Source organism: Bos taurus, chromosome 6, assembly GCF_002263795.3.
Source record: "Bos taurus isolate L1 Dominette 01449 registration number 42190680 breed Hereford chromosome 6, ARS-UCD2.0, whole genome shotgun sequence".
In the NCBI taxonomy this organism is placed as follows: domain Eukaryota; kingdom Metazoa; phylum Chordata; class Mammalia; order Artiodactyla; family Bovidae; genus Bos; species Bos taurus.
Genome location: NC_037333.1, coordinates 29,232,277 through 29,253,505, shown reverse-complemented (window position 1 = coordinate 29,253,505; position 21,229 = coordinate 29,232,277). Strand labels below are relative to the sequence as shown.

The window sequence follows — 21,229 nt, the reverse complement described above, 5'->3', positions numbered from 1 at the left end:
AGCCGTGTCATGCCTGAGCTGCAGCAAATTATGAACAATAAGATACAAAAAGGCTAATAACCAAGTGCCATTTCTGAGGTACTAGGAGCAAAAGCAGGGTACTGTGCATGCATGATCTCTGCACACAGCACCACCAAGGGAGTGGGCAGACCCTCAAGGACACCCTTCTGGCAAGACCTACTGATCTGCCTTCACCCTCATGCCACTTAAGGAAGCAGGCCACCAATTTCTTGTTTTCACTTCCTCTTGCTACAGGCCAAGCCCCATAAAGCCTTGTCTGAATTCCTCATCTGCTTCTTACCAATTTCTATTGATTAAGGAGTCCAAGGACCCTGGATGGTAATAGCTTTACCTTGGAAACTTAATCCTACTCTCTGGGCACACCGAACTTCCTAATGTTTCCTCAGCTTTTGCCTCTGACATGATCATCAGAACACGGCCACCTCATACCTTTGTACTGTCTGTGCGCTCTACCCAGAATGCCTTTCTCCTCCTTTTCTGCTGAGATAATTCCATTCCTTCCTGAATATTCACCTCAGAAGATGCTTCCTTTTTAAAGCCTTCCTAGTCTCTCATAAGCAAAATCAGCGTTTTCCTTTTATGTGCAGCTCTGGCACTCTTTTCAAACCATTTATCACTGTACTGTAATAATTTATGTAGAGTTTGTGGATACCGACCACAAAAGTTCTTGAGAGTCTTACTTTGCATATATATATTTAAAATATATATTTATAATATATATCTTGTATATATATCAATATATATAATACATACAATATGATTCATTTGGAATACATTTTGTAGGCACCCTATCAAGCATAATGGGCTTCCCTTATGGCACAGCTGGTAAAGAATCTGTCTGCAATGCAGGAGACCTGGGTTCAATCCCTAAATTGGCAAGATCCCCTGGAGAAGGGAAAGGCTACCCACTCCAGTATTCTGGCCTGGAGAATTCCATGGACTGTATAGTCCATGGAGGTTACAAAGAGTTGGACACGACTGAGCCACTTTCACTTCATTTATCAAGCATAATGTCCTAGCAGAGATGTTAAAAAATATATTGATCATTTATTCAGTTAATATTTGTTGAACATCTACTATGTGGTCTCACTATTCCTGGTACCTGGGATTCATCAATAAACCATATAAAGTCTGTTAAAAGTGATTTTTCAAGAGAAAAGAAAATAACATATAAATAAATTAATATATTGGATAATTTCAGTGGTGCTAAAGTCTAGAAAAAGTAAATCAGCATTATACAGTGCTTTAGATCAGGTCAGAAAACACTTTCTGTACAGGACTACATATTTAATATTTTAGGCTTTAGGGGCCATATGGTCCCTCAACAAAAACCACAGACAATACATAAATGAATGAGCAGGGCTGTGTTCCACTAAAACTTCATTTTCACAGGCAGGAGGTGGGTCATATTTGGCCTGTACAGTATAGTTGGCTGAGCCTTGCTTTAGATAACAGACACGGCTTCTCTTAAGAAGTAACTACACACTAGGACATGAATACCTAGGAAGAGCCAACCCTGAGCCAGAATGTTCCAGGTACAGAGAAGAGCACTTGCAAAAGCTGTTGTTTGAAACACAGAAGTAAAGCCATCACGATGAAGTGTGGTGAAAGAAAGCAGGGATGAATATATGAACAGAGACATGAATGAGTGAGCTTTATCCATATGAAAAAACTATTACCATAAGCAGTAAGGTTTTGAAAATAACCTCAATTGAGACATGCTGCTACATTTAAAGATAAGAAACAGACATGATTGCACAGGAAAATAAAAGTCAGTAAGATCTACCCAAAACTAGTTCACTCTATGAATATCTATGCACCAAGCACTACTGCAGTGCTAGAAATAAGGCAAAATGTTGAATAATTATGACTGCTGAAGTTTCACACAATTACAATGTTGGATTCCATTGAGTCTTAGTAATACATGCATTTTTTGACCCTAGAGGCTGAAAGATTCATATGACTTCTAAGTACTGAAAGTGTGAAAGTGTTAGTTGCTCTGTTGGGCCAGACTCTTTGTGACCTCATGGACTGTAGCCCACCAGGCTCCTCTGTCCATGGAATTCTCCAGGCAAGAATACTAGAGTGGGCAGCCATTCCCTTCTCCAGGAGATATTCCTGACCCAGGGATTGAATCCAGGTTTCCTGCATTGTAGACAGATTCTTAACTATCTGAGCCAACAGGGAAGTAAGTTCTATTTATCATAAACTATCACAAAAGTAAGAGCAGTACTATGATAGATAAAAATGACCTATAGTATATACCACAGAGAAGGTGATGACACCCCACTCCAGTACTCTTGCCTGGAACATCCCATGGACAGAGGAGCCTGGTGGGCTGCAGTCCATGGGGTCGTGAAGAGTCGGACAAGACTGAGCAACTTCACTTTCATGCACTGGAGAAGGAAATGGTAACCCACTCCAGTGTTCTCGCCTGGAGAATCCCAGGGATGGGGTTGCACAGAGTCAGACACAACTGAAGCAACCTAGCAGCAGCAGCAGCAGCAGCAGCATATACCAATTAATTTAATTTTAGAATTACTCAGCCATTAAAAAGAATACATTTGAATCAGTTCTAATGAGATGGAGTTAGTATTACTCAGCTATTAAAAAGAATACGTTTGAATCAGTTCTAATGAGATGGATGAAACTGGAGCCTATTATACAGAGTGAAGTAAGCCAGAAAGAAAAACACCAATATAGTATACTAACGCATATATATGGAATTTAGAAAGATGGTAACAATAACCCTGTGTACGAGACAGCAAAAGAGACACTGATGTATAGATCAGTCTTATGGACTCTGTGGGAGAGGGAGAGGGTGGGGAGATTTGGGAGAATGGCATTGAAACATGTATAACAACATGTATGAAACGAGTTGCCAGTCCAGGTTCGATGCATGATATTGGATGCCTGGGGCTGGTGCACTGGGACGACCCAGAGGGAGGGTATGGGGAGGGAGGAGGGTTCAGGATGGGGAACACAGGTATACCTGTGGTGGATTCATTTTGATATTTGGCAAAAACTAATACAATATTGTAAAGTTTAAAAATAAAATAAAATTTTAAAAAATTTTTTGAAAAAAAAAAGATACAAAAAAAAAAAAGAAATACATTTTGGAAAAGTTCTTGAACATTAAATATTTAAAAATCACTGAGATATTCTTTATTAATGGATCTTAAGTGGAGTTTAACTTCTCTTTTACATTCTAAAATTCTAACCATTTTAAGAATTGTGTATAAATAGTAACATACAACTCAGGTAAATATGAGTACCCTACTTTTGGAAAATCAATGAGATGACTTAACCCCATGGATTATACAGCCTGCCAGGTTCCTCTGTTCTTGGGTTTCCCAGGCAAGAATACTGGAATGAGTTGCCATTTCCTTCTCTAGGGGATCTTCCTGACCCAGGAATCAAACCTGCGTCTCCTACATTAGCAGGCAGATTCTTTGCCACTGAGCCACCCAGGAAGCCCTCAAGGAGACAATTATATTAAAACAAAGAACTTTTCCCATAAAATAATTTTTGTCTGGATATTATATGATTAGCTCATGAAAACTGGTCAAGTAAGGCTACATATGATGTGCCATTTTAATGAATTAAATTTCAAAATCATGCAGTCAATACAAGCATTTTGCTATAGAACAAAACATGGGCTTTGGACCTGGCCAGACTTGGCTGTGTTTTGGTCCTCCCACTTGCTGAGTCAGCAGTCACGGGTAGGTTGTAAGTTCCTAGAATCACAACCCTCACCTGTACAATGGGAAAGACCATTTCTACCAGGCTTGTGGGAGGATTTAATGAACTATGGAAGGTAAAGCACTTAGAATTAGGAGAGACTTAGATTAGGCAATTTAATTGCCTCTTCTCTAACTTTACCCCAAACAGAACTACATCCATCTGCACTAATGTATTTTAAATGCTGATGTTTCAGGGTTCCTCAGTGTCTTTATTAAGAAATACATACGACTGAGTGACTGAACAACCATATGTCTATACTCATAATACCAAACAGGGAAAAACAAAAACAAAAAAACAGAAATCTTTCAGTTTTGCACTACATAGGACTAACGGTGTTGGTTTGTGAGACTTCATTCATAAAACTCTCCTGATTAGGAAGTTTCTCCTTATTTACAACCTCAGTCCCCCCTAGTGTACGTCACGTTTCAAGCCATCCTGTAAGAGGACTGCTTCCCAGCTGTCATGGTAAAATGAGAAACCGTTTAGAAATTCCTCCAACAGGCCTTTCAGTCCTGTTAATGCCTTCAGCCTGGCACATAGTTCTGAAAACCCTAACATGATTTTATTAATGATGAGTGAGTCCCAATTTGATTTTAAGTTTTAGGACTAGAGCATATTGACCCCATATTGTGTTTTCCCAGAAAAGGTGTGTAAAACTGCCATCCCTTTCTGTGTGTGGTGTGATTTAAGGATCAACTTTTTTTTTATGACTCTACATGCACGGTTTTATAGTTTTATTGTTACTGATATTTTATAAAATTCAGAACTATTGGCTCTGTAAGTGCTGTCAGGGGAAGAGAAGTTGTGCAGAAAAACATGGAGAGCATTTTTCAAGGGCTCAGGCTTGCATAACCTCTTCTGAGCAGTTGCTGGAGCATTCAAGCACCCTCATCTTTCAAAACTCTATTATCTTTTCCCTAAATACTCTATTTTCTCACTTTAATTTTTTATTTACATCACCAGCAAAGACAGGAAAGTAGATTAACATTCCAGATGGGGTAAATAATCCCCATGTTTAATCTTGGCTTCCTACACTCATTTTCTCACCTTTATTCATTTCTCTTTCTAGTGAAATATCATAAAAGCTAGGTTACCTAAGACAGACTTCAAAACTCCCAATGTTAAGAGTACATAAAGTGGGGGACCCATTTACACAACAATTATTTTCTAAAAATTACTTAAGTTACTTTTTTTTGGCTTACTACTAAAATTGTTTAAAACCTAACTATGTTCATGTTTTACTATTAAAAAATAAAAGATAAACCTTTGGGGCAGAATGATATAATAAAAAGTAAAACAACACCTACGTCTACTTCCTTGTCGCCTTATCCCTTCCAACCCCCTGGGCAAAAGGAATATATCCCAGATTATTCATGTATTAGGGGCTTTACAGAAATGCCTTGCACTAGCATTAGTAAACTCAACTATTTCCAAATATATTAAAAGTCTTCTCTTAGTTGTTCCTAAGTGTCACAGTAAGAAGAATCTATAATCTGAAATTCATTCTTCTTTTCTGGCCAACTGTCTATAAAAGAATGATAGTGACAATATAATATTTGGAACCACAATAATATAGACATTATAAAAACAAGGATGATGTTTTAACCTTAGATGACAAAAGTACATAGTTTAATATTATCAAATGTTAGGAATGTAAGCCATACTTTACTAGAGTGCATGTACTTTAAATTCTAAACAAAAGCTTTATCTGAGAAGTGGTTAGGATACATTTTGACTACCCTCAAGAAGGCTAATGTGTCTGTTTCATAGGTCTCATCTCCATTCTGCCAGAAACAACATAAGGGCAGAGGCATTACTCACATTATGAAATAATTAGGCTACAACCACATCTCTCTAAAACCCTGCCCAGTATGGACTGTAAATGTCAATAAAACAACAGAAGCAAATTCAATTTTTCCATTAATCGGAAAGCTCCAAAATTAAGACACATGGAAACATATAAGTAGAAACTGTAACAGATTATAAATCCAATAGTGATTTGCATATATTTACAACACCTTCAATATAATCCTATAGGCTGAATTTTGTGATTTCTTTCAGTGTGCTCTTTTATATCAATAAAATTGAATTCTTTTTGAGAGTTGTAAATACTTAAGAATTTGTTTCTTTCTACAGTTCAGGGTAAATGACATACCTACATTTTACTGATACAGAAATGTAAATTTATTTATTTATTTATTTTGAAAGAAAAGACAGACCACTTAAATTCTTTGCAGAGATCCTTTAGAAATAGACTTTGCTCAGGAAATTGCTAACAGGGAGAGGTGCTCAGACTCCCAAATAGCTATTGGTACCCTATGCCCTCCTGATATATGAACTGCTAACCATGTGATTGGCTAAAGAACTATTTATCCATATATGTAAATAATAAAGAGCAATGCATCTTGCAGTTTTCTTTTCTATTCTACTCCCCTGTGCAAGACAGATGTGTTGTGTCTAATTATTCTTTGATTGGTATCTGGAGAAACATTAACATAATTGGCACATTTGTTCTAATTAACAAAGGGAAACTGCCACATGCCACCCAATATGAAAAGTGAGTCCAGCAAGCATTAGCTAGAAAAATCCGTATCAATCAAAAAGGTTACGCTGCTAAAGGGTCCCTCAAGTCAGAGCACTGAGGTTGAAAATGACTCAACAGGATAGAGAAGCATGTGTACACCTGAGAGAATGAAGATTCAGCCTAGAATTGTTGAACACAGGTATATTAATCATACAAATGGGAAAAGCAATTATGCGGCAATTATCAAATGCACACTCAGCCAAGCCACGCTTCTAGAAAAAGCATTAGCTAGAAGCTGGGAGTTGGCCAAGTTTTACTGACTGGTTTAGAAGTGACAAGTTTGAACTTTTCCTTATTTGTCTGTTTTAACCTTGCCCTTTAGACCAGGGGTTCTCAAATTTTGTTGCATTTTAGAATCACCAAGGGAGCTATTAAAAACTTATTAAAAATAGTGATACTCAGCCTGCACAAAACACCTATTAAATGAGTGTCTTTAGCATGGGCTATAAGTATCAATATTTTCTAATGATTCCCAGATGATCCCAATGTGCATCCTAGTCTTTGAGAACGGGTACTGAAGAATGGTTCTGATCATTTTGCTAAAATGCAGATTCTAATTAAGTGCCCTGTATGGGGCTTGAGATTCTGCCTTGTTAAGAAGCTCCCAGGTCAAGTCAGTACAGATAACCTATGGCTAAAGCCTTGACTAGTAAAGTCTTGACAATGCTAAAAAGATAGCTAATAAGCCTTCTGTAGACATTCATCTGGAGAAGGAAATGGCACCCCATCCAGTACTCTTGCCTGGGAAATCCCATGGATGGAGGAGCCTGGTAGGCTGCAGTCCATGGGGTCGCTAAGAGTCGGACACGACTGAGCGACTTCACTTTCACTCCACTTTCATGCACTGGAGAAGGAAATGGCAACCCACTCCAGTGTTCTTGCCTGGAGAATCCTAGGGATGGGGGAGCCTGGTGGGCTGCCATCTATGGGGTCACAGAGTCGGACACGACTGAAGTGACTTAGTAGCAGCAACAGCCTTTCACCAAGTAGGATTTAGCTCCATTGCCCCAGAGTTTGAAATCACAGAATGATCTGGGGCGGGGTGGGGGTGGGGGTGGTCTCACCCTGCCAACAGGTGTTTCATATGTCCAATCAAGAAAGTCTTCATTATAGACTGCAAATGTATGTTATTTACCCATTAAAGTTATGGGTAAAAAGTATCTTAAAAGACAAGAAGCAAACTGCCATTAAAAAAAAAAAAAAAAAGAGTATACAAAGAAACTCTCCGTGTCTCCCAAGTCTCCCAACAATGTGAAGACATTGTTCTGATACTATCTCTAGTCAAGAATGGAAGGCTACTTTGTTTATGCAGCTATTTGCTTCTCAAGATTGGCAATAGCAACAAGACATTCATTCACTTCTGTGTTAACCACTGTCCAATATACTTTGTACCTTTCAGTAGCTTTGTGAAAGTATTTGTACTTTTATGCTGTAAAAGTATTGGTCTTCAAGCATGGTCTTTAGATAACTGTACAAAGAAAAAAAGGCCAGAAGATTTTTAAAAACCAAGTTCAAATAAAACCATGCCCCACAGACTTAACAGAAGCTGATAACTAACAGAAATTCTTGAGCTTGTCTTACAGAACAGAAAGGGGATCAACTTGTCAAAACCTCTTTGCTTACAAACTGCCTTCACTGATAAAGTGTATTTTAGTATTTCTTTCCCCTACCCACCTCTTTTACTTACATAGCTTCCCGGCTTCCACGGAGTCCAGTTGTTTCAAAGGAACTTGAAGCCAGCTCCTGCCCAGTGCGAGAGGCTAAGGCTGGTTGGGACCCCTGACACTAAAACTGAACCTGTGACCAGTTTTAGGCGGTGAGTGGCCTGTTGACTAGGGAAGACTGGAAACTGCATCCTCAGGTAAGACTGGGCATCTTCATTTTGAATATGTATTAGCATTTAACAGAGATGAGCCTGCGCAGAATACCCATTCCCACCCCTTGTGCCGCTTCCACCAATCACCTTTCCCCAACCTAAGACCACCTTGCTTATCCCTTAAGTATCCCACCCGCTTGACCTCAAGGAGGCGGAGCTAAAGTTTGTTCTTCATCTTCTTACTTGGCTGTTCTGTGAGTAAACTCTTAGCTGCAAATCCCAGTGTCTCAGTGATTGGTTCACTGCAGGTCTGGCGTAGGGACTTGTTTAGTAACAGAAACGACTGACATTTTGTAGCTTCTGCAAACAGAAGGAATTTGCTAAGAAAGGGGTCCTATTTTCCTGCTGCAGAAACACTCCTTTAATTGGACACATGTCTAGCTCATTGGCTTCCCAGGTGGCTCAATAGTAAAGTATCTGCCTGCTGATGCAGGAGACGTGGTTTCAATCCCTGGGTGGGGGAGCTCCCTTGGAGCAGGAAATGGCAATCCACTCCAGTATTTCTGCCTGGAAAATTCCATGGACAGAGTCTGGCAAACTACAGTCCATGGGGTTGCACAGAGTGGGATGAAATTGAGCATGCAGGCACACAGGCACCTGACTCATTGCTTTTGAGAGATGAATGTGTGTGAACCACATTTTAGATGTGAACTTGTCTTGAAATCTGAAAATTTTTTCTAAACCTTAAATTCTACTATTAGGAGATAAAAAGCATGCTGATAAATTAATCAATAGTGACAATCACCAAAAGAGCCCAAAATAGCATGACTCTGATAATATCTTACAAGGGAGCAAAATGACACTGAAATGTCCTTAAAATGCTAACTTTTTCAGGGCAAAAGACCTATAATTGATTAGTCGCGAGATAGCTTCTAACCAGTCTTTACTATAAACTTTCAGATTAAGTAACTCAGCATTTACCAACTAAAAGTGTTTGGTCTCTTGCTAAAACTGATCACTTCTAAAAAACACTGCTTTTTCGCTCTCTGCGACTACCACTTTTCTTCCACAGTGAGTTTACAATAAATAGTGCCTCTAGGCATATGAAGAATCATTGAAAGAAATTTCAAAGCCAAAGAATTTATCTAAGGAAAAACTTTTTTTTTTTTTTCATGAAATAAGGACTGTAGAAATAAAAGACCCTCCTGCCCTGGGATCATGGACTCAAGATAGGTTACTGCCTATTGCTGAAGCACCACTGAGAGACAGATTGTATTTGAAAACAGCTGAAGTCTACTGACCACAGATTTTAGGTTATCTAAGAAAAGCTCTATTGTTTGCTCTTTTTAGCACAGAAGATTTCACTTTCTTCTGAAGAACCAAATTCTTTCTAGATTTTATTCATTTAATAAAATAAAATTTAAAATCCATGTTCAGAATTTCTATTCCCAAAGGAATTAAAATATATCCTTTGTTTCTCCACCTTTCTCTTATCTCTTCTGCCCTAAGACCAACAACTATCTTCTGTTGCATGAAGTACGGCAAGATCTCCTGAATGGTGTCTCTGCTTCCATTCTCACACTTCTAAAATCTACATTCCCTACAGCAGCAAGAATGAGCTTAGAAGTAAAATGTATCAGGTCGTGTCAATTCCTCAGTTAAAATCTCCAATGACTGCATATATTCAGAAACAAAATCCCTTCCCATTACCGTGTTTCAGTCCCCAGGCGCATCCTAACTCTCTGACTGAAGGGCTTCCTGCCCTCCTCCTGGCTCACTGTCTCAGAGACACTGGCCTCCTTTTTAATCTGTAACCACATTCTGAGGTATTCTCCTCCCCTGCCTGGAGCTTCCTGACCCAGATCTTTTTAAGTCTGGCTCTTTCTTGTCATTCAGATCTCAGCTCAAATGTTATTTCATCAGATAGATTCTCCTTGAACTTTAAGTGACTCCTGATCCCCAACAACCATCAGCCTTCTCAGATATGCCCTTGTCGTATTTCCTTTAACTTACAATTATCTGATTATATCCTGTGCTTTTTTCCCCTTGTTTTTAGTGTTTTATTACCATTTAGGGACTTTGCCATGTATCGCCTTCAAATAGAAGAGTGTCTAGTACATGGTGAGAGGACAATAAATATTTCTTGAATAAATGATTTAGTGAGTAAAAATAAAAACTGGATTTTGTACTATAGGCTCAAAGGAACCACTGTATGTGTGCAGAAGTCATGCCACAAATCTATTATAAACCAAAGAAAGTTTATTATTTATTCCTGTGTTTTAAAAAGTGATGTTGATATTGGTTCACTTTATTATATTTTTAAATTGATTTACAGAATTATCTGCAAACCAGTTATCTATTTATGGTGATCTCTATGCATAACTATTAGATGCACATATTGACAGAAAATCATATGAAGTAACCAAAATAAACAGACAATGTTGACAACTGTTGACTGGACCAATGTAAAGCTTGCAAGCTGGCTACCAGTCAAGGAACCTGATACTTGCAGCAAACTTGTTTGTAGGGCAAGACCCTTCTTGTTATACACATGCTAGGAGAAAATTCCAATAGATATCACTGGGCACTGACAGCAACGTCTCCCTGCAAATTAGTATTCAAACTCTTCTCTCTAAACCTCTTTTGACCACAAAGAATATAAAGCACAGCTTGGGAGACAATGTACCTGCATGGAAATGCATCAACACAAAGTTCTGATTATGAGGGAATGGCAGTGAAACATGCAGGTCTCTCATGAAACGAAGTGTTCAGTGGTCATATTAATAATCAATTAGATGGACAGCCACCTGATGCTATATATTTGGTGAAGCCTCCGGCTGCCAGCCGCTTTCCTCCCTGGCATTATCAGCTTAAAAATTCTATTTCCTGTTGAGCAAGACTGCCAAATAATCTATTCTTATACACTTCACCCCATATTTTCCCACTTGCTAATTAGACATGCAAATGTTGATAAATAAGAAGACACTTTTTAAGCACAATTGGGTCAATAAGTTGAACATGGTGCCCTGTTCCTCCAATTTGACTCCTGTGAGAAATAGTTCAATTATAATTAGAGGAGCAATTATCCCCTTGTTTAAGGTGAAACAAATCACAGGTTTATTTTAGTGAAAAATTCAGTTTTGCTCCTTGTGTCATGCCAACAAATGTCATATCCATTGATGTTTTTGATCCCAGTACTCTCCAAAAGAGAGAATCTGATGAAATAAAGCATCTCTGAGTATATTTCTGGCTCACCATATGACAGCAACATTTTCCAGGCATAAACCAAAATGAGCAAGGAGGGATTCATTTCACAGAGTTCTGCTATTATGCCACTGGAGCAACCCAGCACCCGTTCAGGCATATTAATTTTCTGGTTTCTTTGGGGAGATGAGATATTTCTGCTAAAGGAAGGCAAATGCCTCCCCAGAAATGGAAGAAAAGCTTTATATTTTTGGCTTGATCCTTGCAAAAGAGTTATTAAAAATACTGAGCAATACCATTTCAGATTATTTGTGGGATTTATTTTCTTTCTTTCACAGAGTCTACTTTTAATTTTAATATAATTACTATTAACCTGTCCCATGACTCCCAGTGGCCTTTTGGAGTGATCCAAATGGTCCAGTGGGTTAGAACCCTTCTGACTGACCGACTCCCTTACTCCACCTGCACTGAGTTCTCTCAGCACACAGCTTCCGTGGTGACAAACATCCTGTTTCTGGAAAGTTCCATTTCCTGAGGTGCAGCTTCTCTGTCACATCCAACAGGGACTCTTTATTATTTCATTTAATTCAATGCACTCAGAGAATCTACTAGGTAACCTACAGTCTGCTTGTGTTAGAGATAAACATGAACAAAAATCCCTTTTCTTCTTATTTCATCCAATCTAGTCAAGCAGGCAAAGGAGTAAACACACATATTTTGACAGAGATAATAAATAGTTGGAGCTATAAAAAGTCAGAAAACGTAGGGGCTGACATTCAGGCAGCTTTACTGCTTCATTCATACCAGGTATGAAATACTGAAATAGTTCTGTATCTGCTGATTAATAGCTAGGTACCCCTCACCCCAAGGTGCTTGCTTCTGGGGATCCCTGGACCATACTATGATGCAGCAACAAAAGGGTTTGCACCTTTGATACTGCAGAAGGCCCCCAGATGCTAGTTGCTGCTGCTAAGTCACATCAGTTGTGTCTGACTCTGTGCAACCCCATAGACGGTGGCCCACCAGGCTCCAGTCCCTGGGATTTCCCAGGCAAGAGTACTGGAGTGGGTTGCCATTTCCTTCTCCAGTGCATGAAAGTGAAAAGTGAAAGTGAAGTCGCTCAGTCGTGTCTGACTCTTCACAACCCCATAGACTGCGCCCACCAGGCTTCTCCGTCCCTGGGATTTCCCAGGCAAGAGTACTGGAGTGGGTTGCCATTTCCTTCTCCAGTGCATGAAAGTGAAAAGTGAAAGTGAAGTCACTCAGTCGTGTCTGACTCTTCACAACCCCATGGACTGAGCCCACCAGGCTTCTCCGTCCCTGGGATTTCCCAGGTAAGAGTACTGGAGTGGGTTGCCATTGCCTTCTCTGCCAGATGCTAGTAGCCCTGTGCTAAGGAAGCTGTGTGGCTGATAAATATTTAAATAAAGAAAATGAAGAGAGGGCCTGGCAAGGAGGAGGCCAGAGGAAGGAACAGCCAAGACTAGAGCTCTGAAACTCTTGTGCTTCATCTCTGAGGTACCTGCAACATGTTTTTTTTTCTTAACCAGTGAGTACTGAGAGGAGTTTTTTGTCCAGACTGTCACCACCTGGAGAGGTGGAGTACAGGGAATCCTGAGCTGGTCTCTTCCTCCTCTGAGACTTTCTCTTTCCTTTTGCTTGGAAAAGGAGAACGTCCAACAGTAATCCCACTCCAAATTCCTTCTTTTGGAGGAAACACAAAGTCTGGTCCAGTGTTCTAGGCCCATGATGACTAAACAGATAACTTTAAAAATCAGAGTAAGAACAGCAGCACATCAGGACTTGGTGCAGATTTCCACAGTAACAAGTCATTTTTAGAGTAAATATGTTACATAAATAAGGGAGTTTCCTTATTTTAAAGCTCAAAATTTATCTTCATTTGTAGCATTTGTGGATTTTAATCAAAATAACTGGTTAGAAGACACAGGAGGGAATCTCTGTGATTCTTCATTGGACAGAAGCCTCATCGCTGCATACCCTACAGTGCCAATCAGAGGCCCAGTGTGCCAGTGACTACTGTGAATTCCAGAGGCTGAGTTCAGTCTTCTCTGAATCAAGAGGAATAATATATTAATAACAATAGTAATGTTTCTTGAGTTCTTCTACATGTTCTAAGTGATTTGTTTGCATATATCATCTCATTTAATTTTCAACTACGTTCTGGAGAGACACTATTATTATCTTCAGTTTGTAATTTAATTAAGGAAACTTAGGTATAGGAATTGAAATACCTTGCTTGAAGTCCAACAGTCAGAAATGGTGACATGGGGTTAAGCCTAGAGTTCTGAATGGAAATTAGTTTAACACTATGTAGCAAAAATTAAAGCCAAAATAGAGAAGAAAATTAAATGTAATTTATTACCACAGAAATCCCTGTGCCATTATTTGCACCAAAGGTGATGCTCCTGTAACTTAAGATTAGTAGAGCTCTTTGGAAACCTACTGACTTATGTGGGAAGGAAATTATTGCCTCTTGATATTTTACAAATAATGAACTTGACTACCTGTTCGATGGTGCTAGACATATACTTACTAAACAAAGATAAATTGCATCAATAAATCATGTATTTGTTGAGCATGTAGTATCTGAGTTTTTCAAAATCATTTGCCTAGAACACAAAAGAAGCAAGAATCCTTGCCAGTATGGCTTGATACCTTAAAAACTGATTTTGTTTATGGTAACACATGAGAGTTTTACCTTCTGGTTTCCCTTTAAGATCAGTATTTCATTTCATTCTATTTTTGTGCTTTTAAATTCCTCAAACAAATAAAATAGTAGATAATGAATATATATATATATCATTAAATTAAAATAATTTTATAATCCCTTAATTCATCACGTTATATTTCATCCCTTTCTCTTTTTTCTGCTCCTCTTGAGCAAATGACAGTTGCAATGTGTCAAGTTAAGGTATACATTAGATTTCTCATCTTGGTGATTCTAAGGGTGTTGGAAATAATCTACACAGGAGTTTATTAGCCTGCTCTCAAGCAAGTGTTTTTGATCTCTCTCCTGACTTGAAAAAAAATCACATTAAATATAGTTCTTTGAATGTCAAATGGTATATGATTTTTGAGCTTGCCAAGTGTTAATTGGTCTCTTCCCCAGTGATGATACAGATAAAATTCACAGCCAATTAGTTTGCAGTCATGAATCTTTACTCCTTGACAAAGTGAACTACTTTGCTGAGAAAACTAAAAAAAATTAAGAAGTTACTGCTGCTGCTGCTGCTAAGTCATTTCAGTCGTGTCCGACTCTGTGTGACCCCATAGATGGCAGCCCATCAGGCTCCCCCGTCCCTGGGATTCTCCAGGCAAGAACACTGGAGTGGGTTGCCATTTCCTTCTCCAATGCATGAAAGTGAAAAGTGAAAGAAGTAGCTCAGTCGTGTCTTAGCGACCCCATGGACTGCAGCCTACCAGGCTCCTCCGTCCGTGGGATTTTCCAGGCAAGAGTAGTGGAGTGGGGTGCCATTGCCTTCTCCAAGAAGTTACTAGAATCTCCTAACTGAAAATCTCTGCAGGGATCTGCTCACTTTAAGAAACACTGAGTCAAAAAGAGTCTGTGGACACTCGTGTTACTCAGGATATGTTTTGGTCTTTAAGGCAATTTAATGGAGGAGGTTTGCATTAAAATTTTAGATTAAGACAGATATGATTAAGGAGAAAGATATACTTATTTCATAAGTGAAATGAAATGTTGCATAGAGAAGAGCTTTTTCCTTTCTAATCACAATAAATCATCCTGTGAGTCATTGGTAGAAGATAAGGTTTTGGTGTGGTTGGATAAAGCAGAAGTAATCATGCATAGTCTCTGATACAGTGCTAGAAAGTGCCATGGGATGTCAGGTACAAGACAAAAGCCAACTCTCTTCTTTCAAAGTAAAAGAAAAGAAAATTTCATTAAAAGTGCCACTCAGAGTCTTGCATTGACAGACTGGAGATGTGAATGGTAGTGACAGAAAATGGAGTCATTTTTAAGGGCCCTGCCTAAATTTCTAATTAATTTATTATTATTATTATTTTAGAAAGAGCTATCAGATGTTTAATTTTGTTGTTATGGGACACACTAACTGTGCTGACTCTCACTTTTGCCTGAATTTTCAAAGGACATAAAAACTATGAAAATCTGATAAGTGCATTGATTAAATATTAAAAAATTTTGGACAATGTAGTAAGTCTTAGTAATATTATTTTATAATTTCATAGACAGGAAAAATTGCAGGCTTATTTTTACAAAAAATCAGCTGACCCATATACAGCCCCAAATTATAGCAATTTAAAAAATGCTTCTTTCCATATATGCAATAAAGAGTAAAAATTCCAAAGAACTCAGTGTAGTTTAGAGGCTAACAAGGACCACCAGCAAGTTGGCAGTTATGTTACTTATCAAATTAAAGCTTTCTCGTGTTTGTAGGATACTAGATCTGCCAGGACAATAGTGTTTGATGTATATTAGAATGTCTTCTGATAATCCTAACAGGGTAACATTTTTCAGAGTTTGGAATTAGTTGAAATGAAATAAAAGACATGTTATTAGATGATTTTCCTCAGCAGTGTGCTCTAAATGGTGTCTCAAGGAGAGCATAGAATACTCTTGTGGTCATGGAGGCCTATCCCCCATGGACAGGCATTTTCAAAGGGCATTGTATTGTCTGGTGCTAATAAAAAATCATGGTATAAATCTGATTTATAATATTTCATGAACTTTCAATAGGCTTTGTTTCACCAAAACCAGAAAATGAAAATTAAGAGCTAATGGAAAACTTATAGGGTGAAACTACTTGACATTCCTCAAACATGTTTTTATTCATGGTGTGTGGCTATGGCTTTTAGGTATGTCCTTGATTACATCACAGAGCAGAAAACATGTATGTGGAGCTCACAGGCTGTCACACATACACACACATGTACACCTATCTTACATTTTTTGCATAGTATCAAGAACAATAATAAAATTGATGGCACATTATTAAGTCAGCCCATCTTTCTTTATGATTAGTGCCAGATAAAATAAAACAGTGTTTCTGATTTCTTAAAAGAGAATGACAAAATTAAACCAAGCTGCCTGTGGCTTTGTCCAGTGGGGCATTCTAATTGACTCCAAGTCATTAATCAGTTCCCAATCAATCTATTTTGCCAGTAGCAAGCAGTTAGGACTCCATTACCAACCATTCATCATGCCATACCCTAATTCATTGCACCATTAGCCATGGATTAGGCCTCTGTTAGAATAACTAAGTGCCAGTTGCTAAATGCAAAGAATTTTTCTTCTCACCTCAGCCACTGGGATCCCTTCAGGTGGTCGGCACTGGAGCAAGACCTCCTGTTCCAAGGATACTTCCTTTCCCAGAGGTTCCTGCTCAAATGTTTTTCGCAGATCTGGAAAGCACAAATAATAAAATACAAGACAAAACTAATTAACATTTATTCATTTCTAGAAAATACAATAATAAATTTGCAGTTTATTATTTTGTTTCTTTGCAGTTTTTAATCATGTTAGTACTGTGCCATAATGTGACTGATTATATTCTATGTAGTGGAAATTATGAAATTTAGAGATTACTAGCTGTTCCTACTTTAATCTTCACTGGAATGCTTTGGAGATTCTCATTCTAACAATTAGTGACACTCATTAATTATAGTTTGCTAGTATTTCTTAATAATCAACAAAACAATCACATTTTTAATCAAAGGAATCCCATTGTTATGATTCTTATTCATACAGAGTCCCTTATGTATATTAATATTTTTTCTTTCTTTACAATAGATACTACTGAAGTTGCAACAACTCTGAGATCTTTCGATAAATAACTCAAAAGCAAGTTTCTATTTCAGAATGAAAACAGAATGCTGGAGTCCTAGAGAAATAAATATAGCTTCTTGAAGTATCTCAAACATAAGAGAGAGAAAAGAGTAACTATTGGGATGGGTCCAGAAATATCTCAATATGTAATTATGTCACCATTCTCCAATTAGAAGATTAGTTATTTCTGCTCAAATGTAATAAGAATCTAATTACTTATTTATATAGTTATAGTTGCTATAGCAATATGCAGTACAATCTTAAAAACTGCTATTGACAGACACAAAAATGTTAGAAATCAGTTTTATCATTTTAAACACCAAAGCTAAAAAATAAATGAGTCAGTTATAGAGCTTTAAAGCAGCATTTTTTTAGGCAAAGTTAAAAAAATTTCATCCATGTACTACTCAATAAAAATTTATTGAAATTTTACCCAGTAGATTTTATTAAAAAGCTAAAGCCTCTGTCTTTTCATCCCATGTCCCCAGTAATGACTTAAAAATATAAAAGCACCATTTCAGCCTACTGAACTAATGGGTAGAAATCCAAAGACTCTAGAGGTGTATCTCTAAGCCTTTCAAGAGCTATAAGAAAGCACCATCTGGAAAAATGCAGTGAGAAAAAAATTCATGTCATATTATTTGCTATTTGGGTGAATTTCTTGGCAGAAGAAAACCTTCAAGAGTTTAGGGGTTCTGAAAAGATTATTGGATCTATGTGAGTCTGAGGTAAGATAAGAGACTCTATAAATCATGCAAAATTTCTGCCAGAAAGGCATTTCCAATTTTATTATCAAGAAATTGAGTAGACTGTAGAAACAAATACTTAAATCCAGAGTTATTAGAACATGAAAGTTATCTAAGCCATGTTCTTATTTTACATATAAGAAACGCATGTCTCAAATTACTCAAAGCCTCACAGCAAAATAATTGATGCTGCATTAGAACCTGCCGGCTGTTGATCTGATACATATTTTTTTATCCCACACATCCCTTCATATCTCTTGATTTGTATCCTTTCAACAGCAACATCAGAAAATTTCTACTCTTTCTTTTCTCATATGGTAGCTTCTCTTTGTTTTAAATCTGCATTAATATAAAAAATTTTGTCAAAATATTAATAAAAGCAACAGCAGCACTGAGTAAGTTTCATGGGATAAAAATGTTCTTTTTTTCCTTTTTTGCCTGGGTTGGGTCTTCACTGCTGCCCAGGGGCTTTCTCTAGTTGCCTCGAGTGGGGATGCTGTGAGGACTTCTCCCGAGGTGGTTTCTCTTGTGGAACACAGGCTCTAGGGTGCGCTGGCTCAGTAGTTGTGGCTTGAAGGCTCTAGAGCGTGGGCTCAGTAGTTGAGCCATATGGGCTTCCCACAGCATGTGTGATACTCCCAGACCAGGGATTGAACCCATGTCCCCTGCAATGGCAGGCAGATTCTTAATCACTGGGCCACCAGGGAAGTCCTAGGATAAAATATTCTTATAAGGTATATCTTGTTTGTGAAAAATGATTCTGAAAACCTCCCATCTGATGCATGGTAGGGTAAAGACATAAAGACTAGAATTAATTCTCAAATCAAATAATATATAGACTCACTCGCTGTTCAATTAAACAGCATATCACAAAATAAGGATGGAGAATTAGAAAGAGTGAGGCACGTATATCTCCAAAGAGTCAAAACAAATTCCTTTATATTTATCAATTATCTCCTTATGATAGATATTTTATTAGGTACTGAGGATGAAGATATGTAAGATTTACAATCAAGACTAGAAAGGTAAGCTGAGATCTATTCATGAAAAGCCTTCCTGCTATGCTGCTGCTGCTAAGTCACATCAGTCGTGTCTGACTCTGTGCAACCCCATAGATGCCGGCCCACCAGGCTCCCATCCCTGGGATTCTCCAGACAAGAATACTGGAGTGGGTTGCCATTTCTTTCTCCAGTGCATGAAAATGAAAAGTGAAAGTGAAGTTGCTCAGTCATGTCCGACTCTTCGCGACCCCACGGACTGTAGCCTACCAGGCTCCTCCGTCCATGGGATTTCCCAGGCAAGAGTACTGGAGTGGGGTGCCATTGCCTTCTCCTCCTGCTATGCTAAGGAATAGCAAACTCTCAAAGGCTTTTAAGCAGTGGAAGGAAACCAGCTGTCATATTGCTCTCAGTGTGACTGAGGTGATGCTAAAGAAGCAGAAGGTAGTTAGAGACCTATTTGAATAAATCAGGAGGGATGATGGGGAACTGAACTCAGCTACTGACAGTGGACAGGAAGAAGAGAAAGCAGATTCTAGTAATGAACAGATCATTTGTTCCAGAATACCTAAGTATCTGGAGAGTGCAAAGAAGAAAGGATAATTCTATTCTCAGCTATTGCAATTATTAAGTTTATACCATCATTATATGAAATCATACCACCATGGGCAGGAAAGTGGTGAGAAAGATAGCAAACTTATTTTGGTACATGTTAAGTTTGTTGTTATTGTTGTTCAGTCACCAAGTCGTGTCCAACTCTTTGTGACCCCAGGAACTTCAGCACACCAGGCTTTCCAGTCCTTCACTATCTCTCAGAATTCGCTCAAACTCATGTCCATTGAGTCAGTGATGCCATCCAACCATCTCATCCTTTGTTACCCACTTTTCCTGTTGCCCTCAATCTTTCCCAGCATGAGGGTCTTTTTCAGTGAGTCAGCTCTTTGCATCAGGTGGCCTAAGTATTGGAGCTTCAGCTTCACATCAGTCTTCCAAATGAATTTTCAGGGTTGATTTCCAAACCAGGATTGACTGGTTTGATCTCCTTGCTGTCCAAGGGACTCTCAAGAGTCTTCTCCAACACCACAGTTCAAAAGTATCAATTTTTCAAACTCAGCCTTCTTTATGATCCAGGTCTCACATCCACACATGCCTACCGGAAAACCCATAGCTTTGACTATGTAGACCTTTGTCTGCAAAGTGATGTCTCTGCTTTTTAATATGCTGTTGAGATTTATCATAGCTTTTCTTCCAAGGAACAAATGTCTTTTAATTTTTTGGTTGCAGTCACCATCTGCAGTGATTTTGGAGCCCAAGAAAATAAAATCTGTCACCGTTTCCACATTTTCCCCCTCTATTTGGAAATGGAAAAATCCGGTAGATCCAGATCATGATTTCTAATCTCAGCATGATTGACATTCAGGACTGGATAATCCTGTTGTGAGGCTGCATTCTGCCTAGTAAGTTTCTTAGCAGCATCCCTGGACTCCATCCAGCAAATAACAGTAGAGCTCTCCAAGCCAGGACAACATAAATGCCTCCAGATAATGCCAAATGTCCCCTGACAGGAAAATCACCTTAAGGACCACAGGTCTGAAGTTTGGAAAAAGAAGGCCAGGTAGAAGATCTGTGCTTCACTGTCTAGGAGATAGCTGAAGCACTAGAAATAGATGACATACCAGAGCAGGGAAAAAAAAAAAAAAAGAGGACACCAACATTTCAGAGGAAAAGCTGTCTGCAAAAATGTTACGGTGTGAACAAGACACAGGAGAAAAACCAAGAGGCAACTGTCAGAGGAGCCAAGTTAAGAAGTCTGGAGGCCAACAGGACAAATGCAGCAAAGAACGTAAAAGGAGAAGTTTGAAAAATTTAGGAGTGAAGGGGGACTAGAAACCCAGCTGTGCTGGGGGTGCACAGAAATTGGGAGAATGACTATAATAATAACTACTGCTCTTTTACAAATTTCATTTTGACAAAAGTCAGCAGCACCGTTAAGGGATGATGGGTTTGAATGTAGCAGGCTATAATTCTTCTTAGGATTTGGTATATAGTTTTTGCAACTGTTTTCAAATTCCTGCCAATGGAAGGCACATCTTATGAAAATTGCTGTTTCCTAATTGAGAATGGTGACCACACATCAGAGGCCTGTACTTCAAAAGACAGGTTTAACTGAACCATCACTGAATACCATATAATTATATTGTTTTGATGTTATTTGATTTTAAACTGTATGTAAATTTTATCTGATTTCTAAAATGATTCATAGGTAAGCCCTCACACTGTAATACTTCT

General features: G+C 38.4%; 1 protein-coding gene across 2 annotated transcripts in view; it reads right to left on the bottom strand.

Annotated features, from left to right (window-relative positions):
- Positions 1–21,229, bottom strand: part of UNC5C (unc-5 netrin receptor C) — a 425,239-nt gene that overhangs the window by 108,030 nt on the left and 295,980 nt on the right. For both annotated transcript variants that reach the window (XM_005207736.3, XM_002688134.5), the window contains exon 4: positions 16,669–16,772. In XM_005207736.3, coding sequence (XP_005207793.1) covers positions 16,669–16,772 — 104 coding nt within the window. The remainder of the gene's footprint in view (positions 1–16,668; positions 16,773–21,229) is intronic.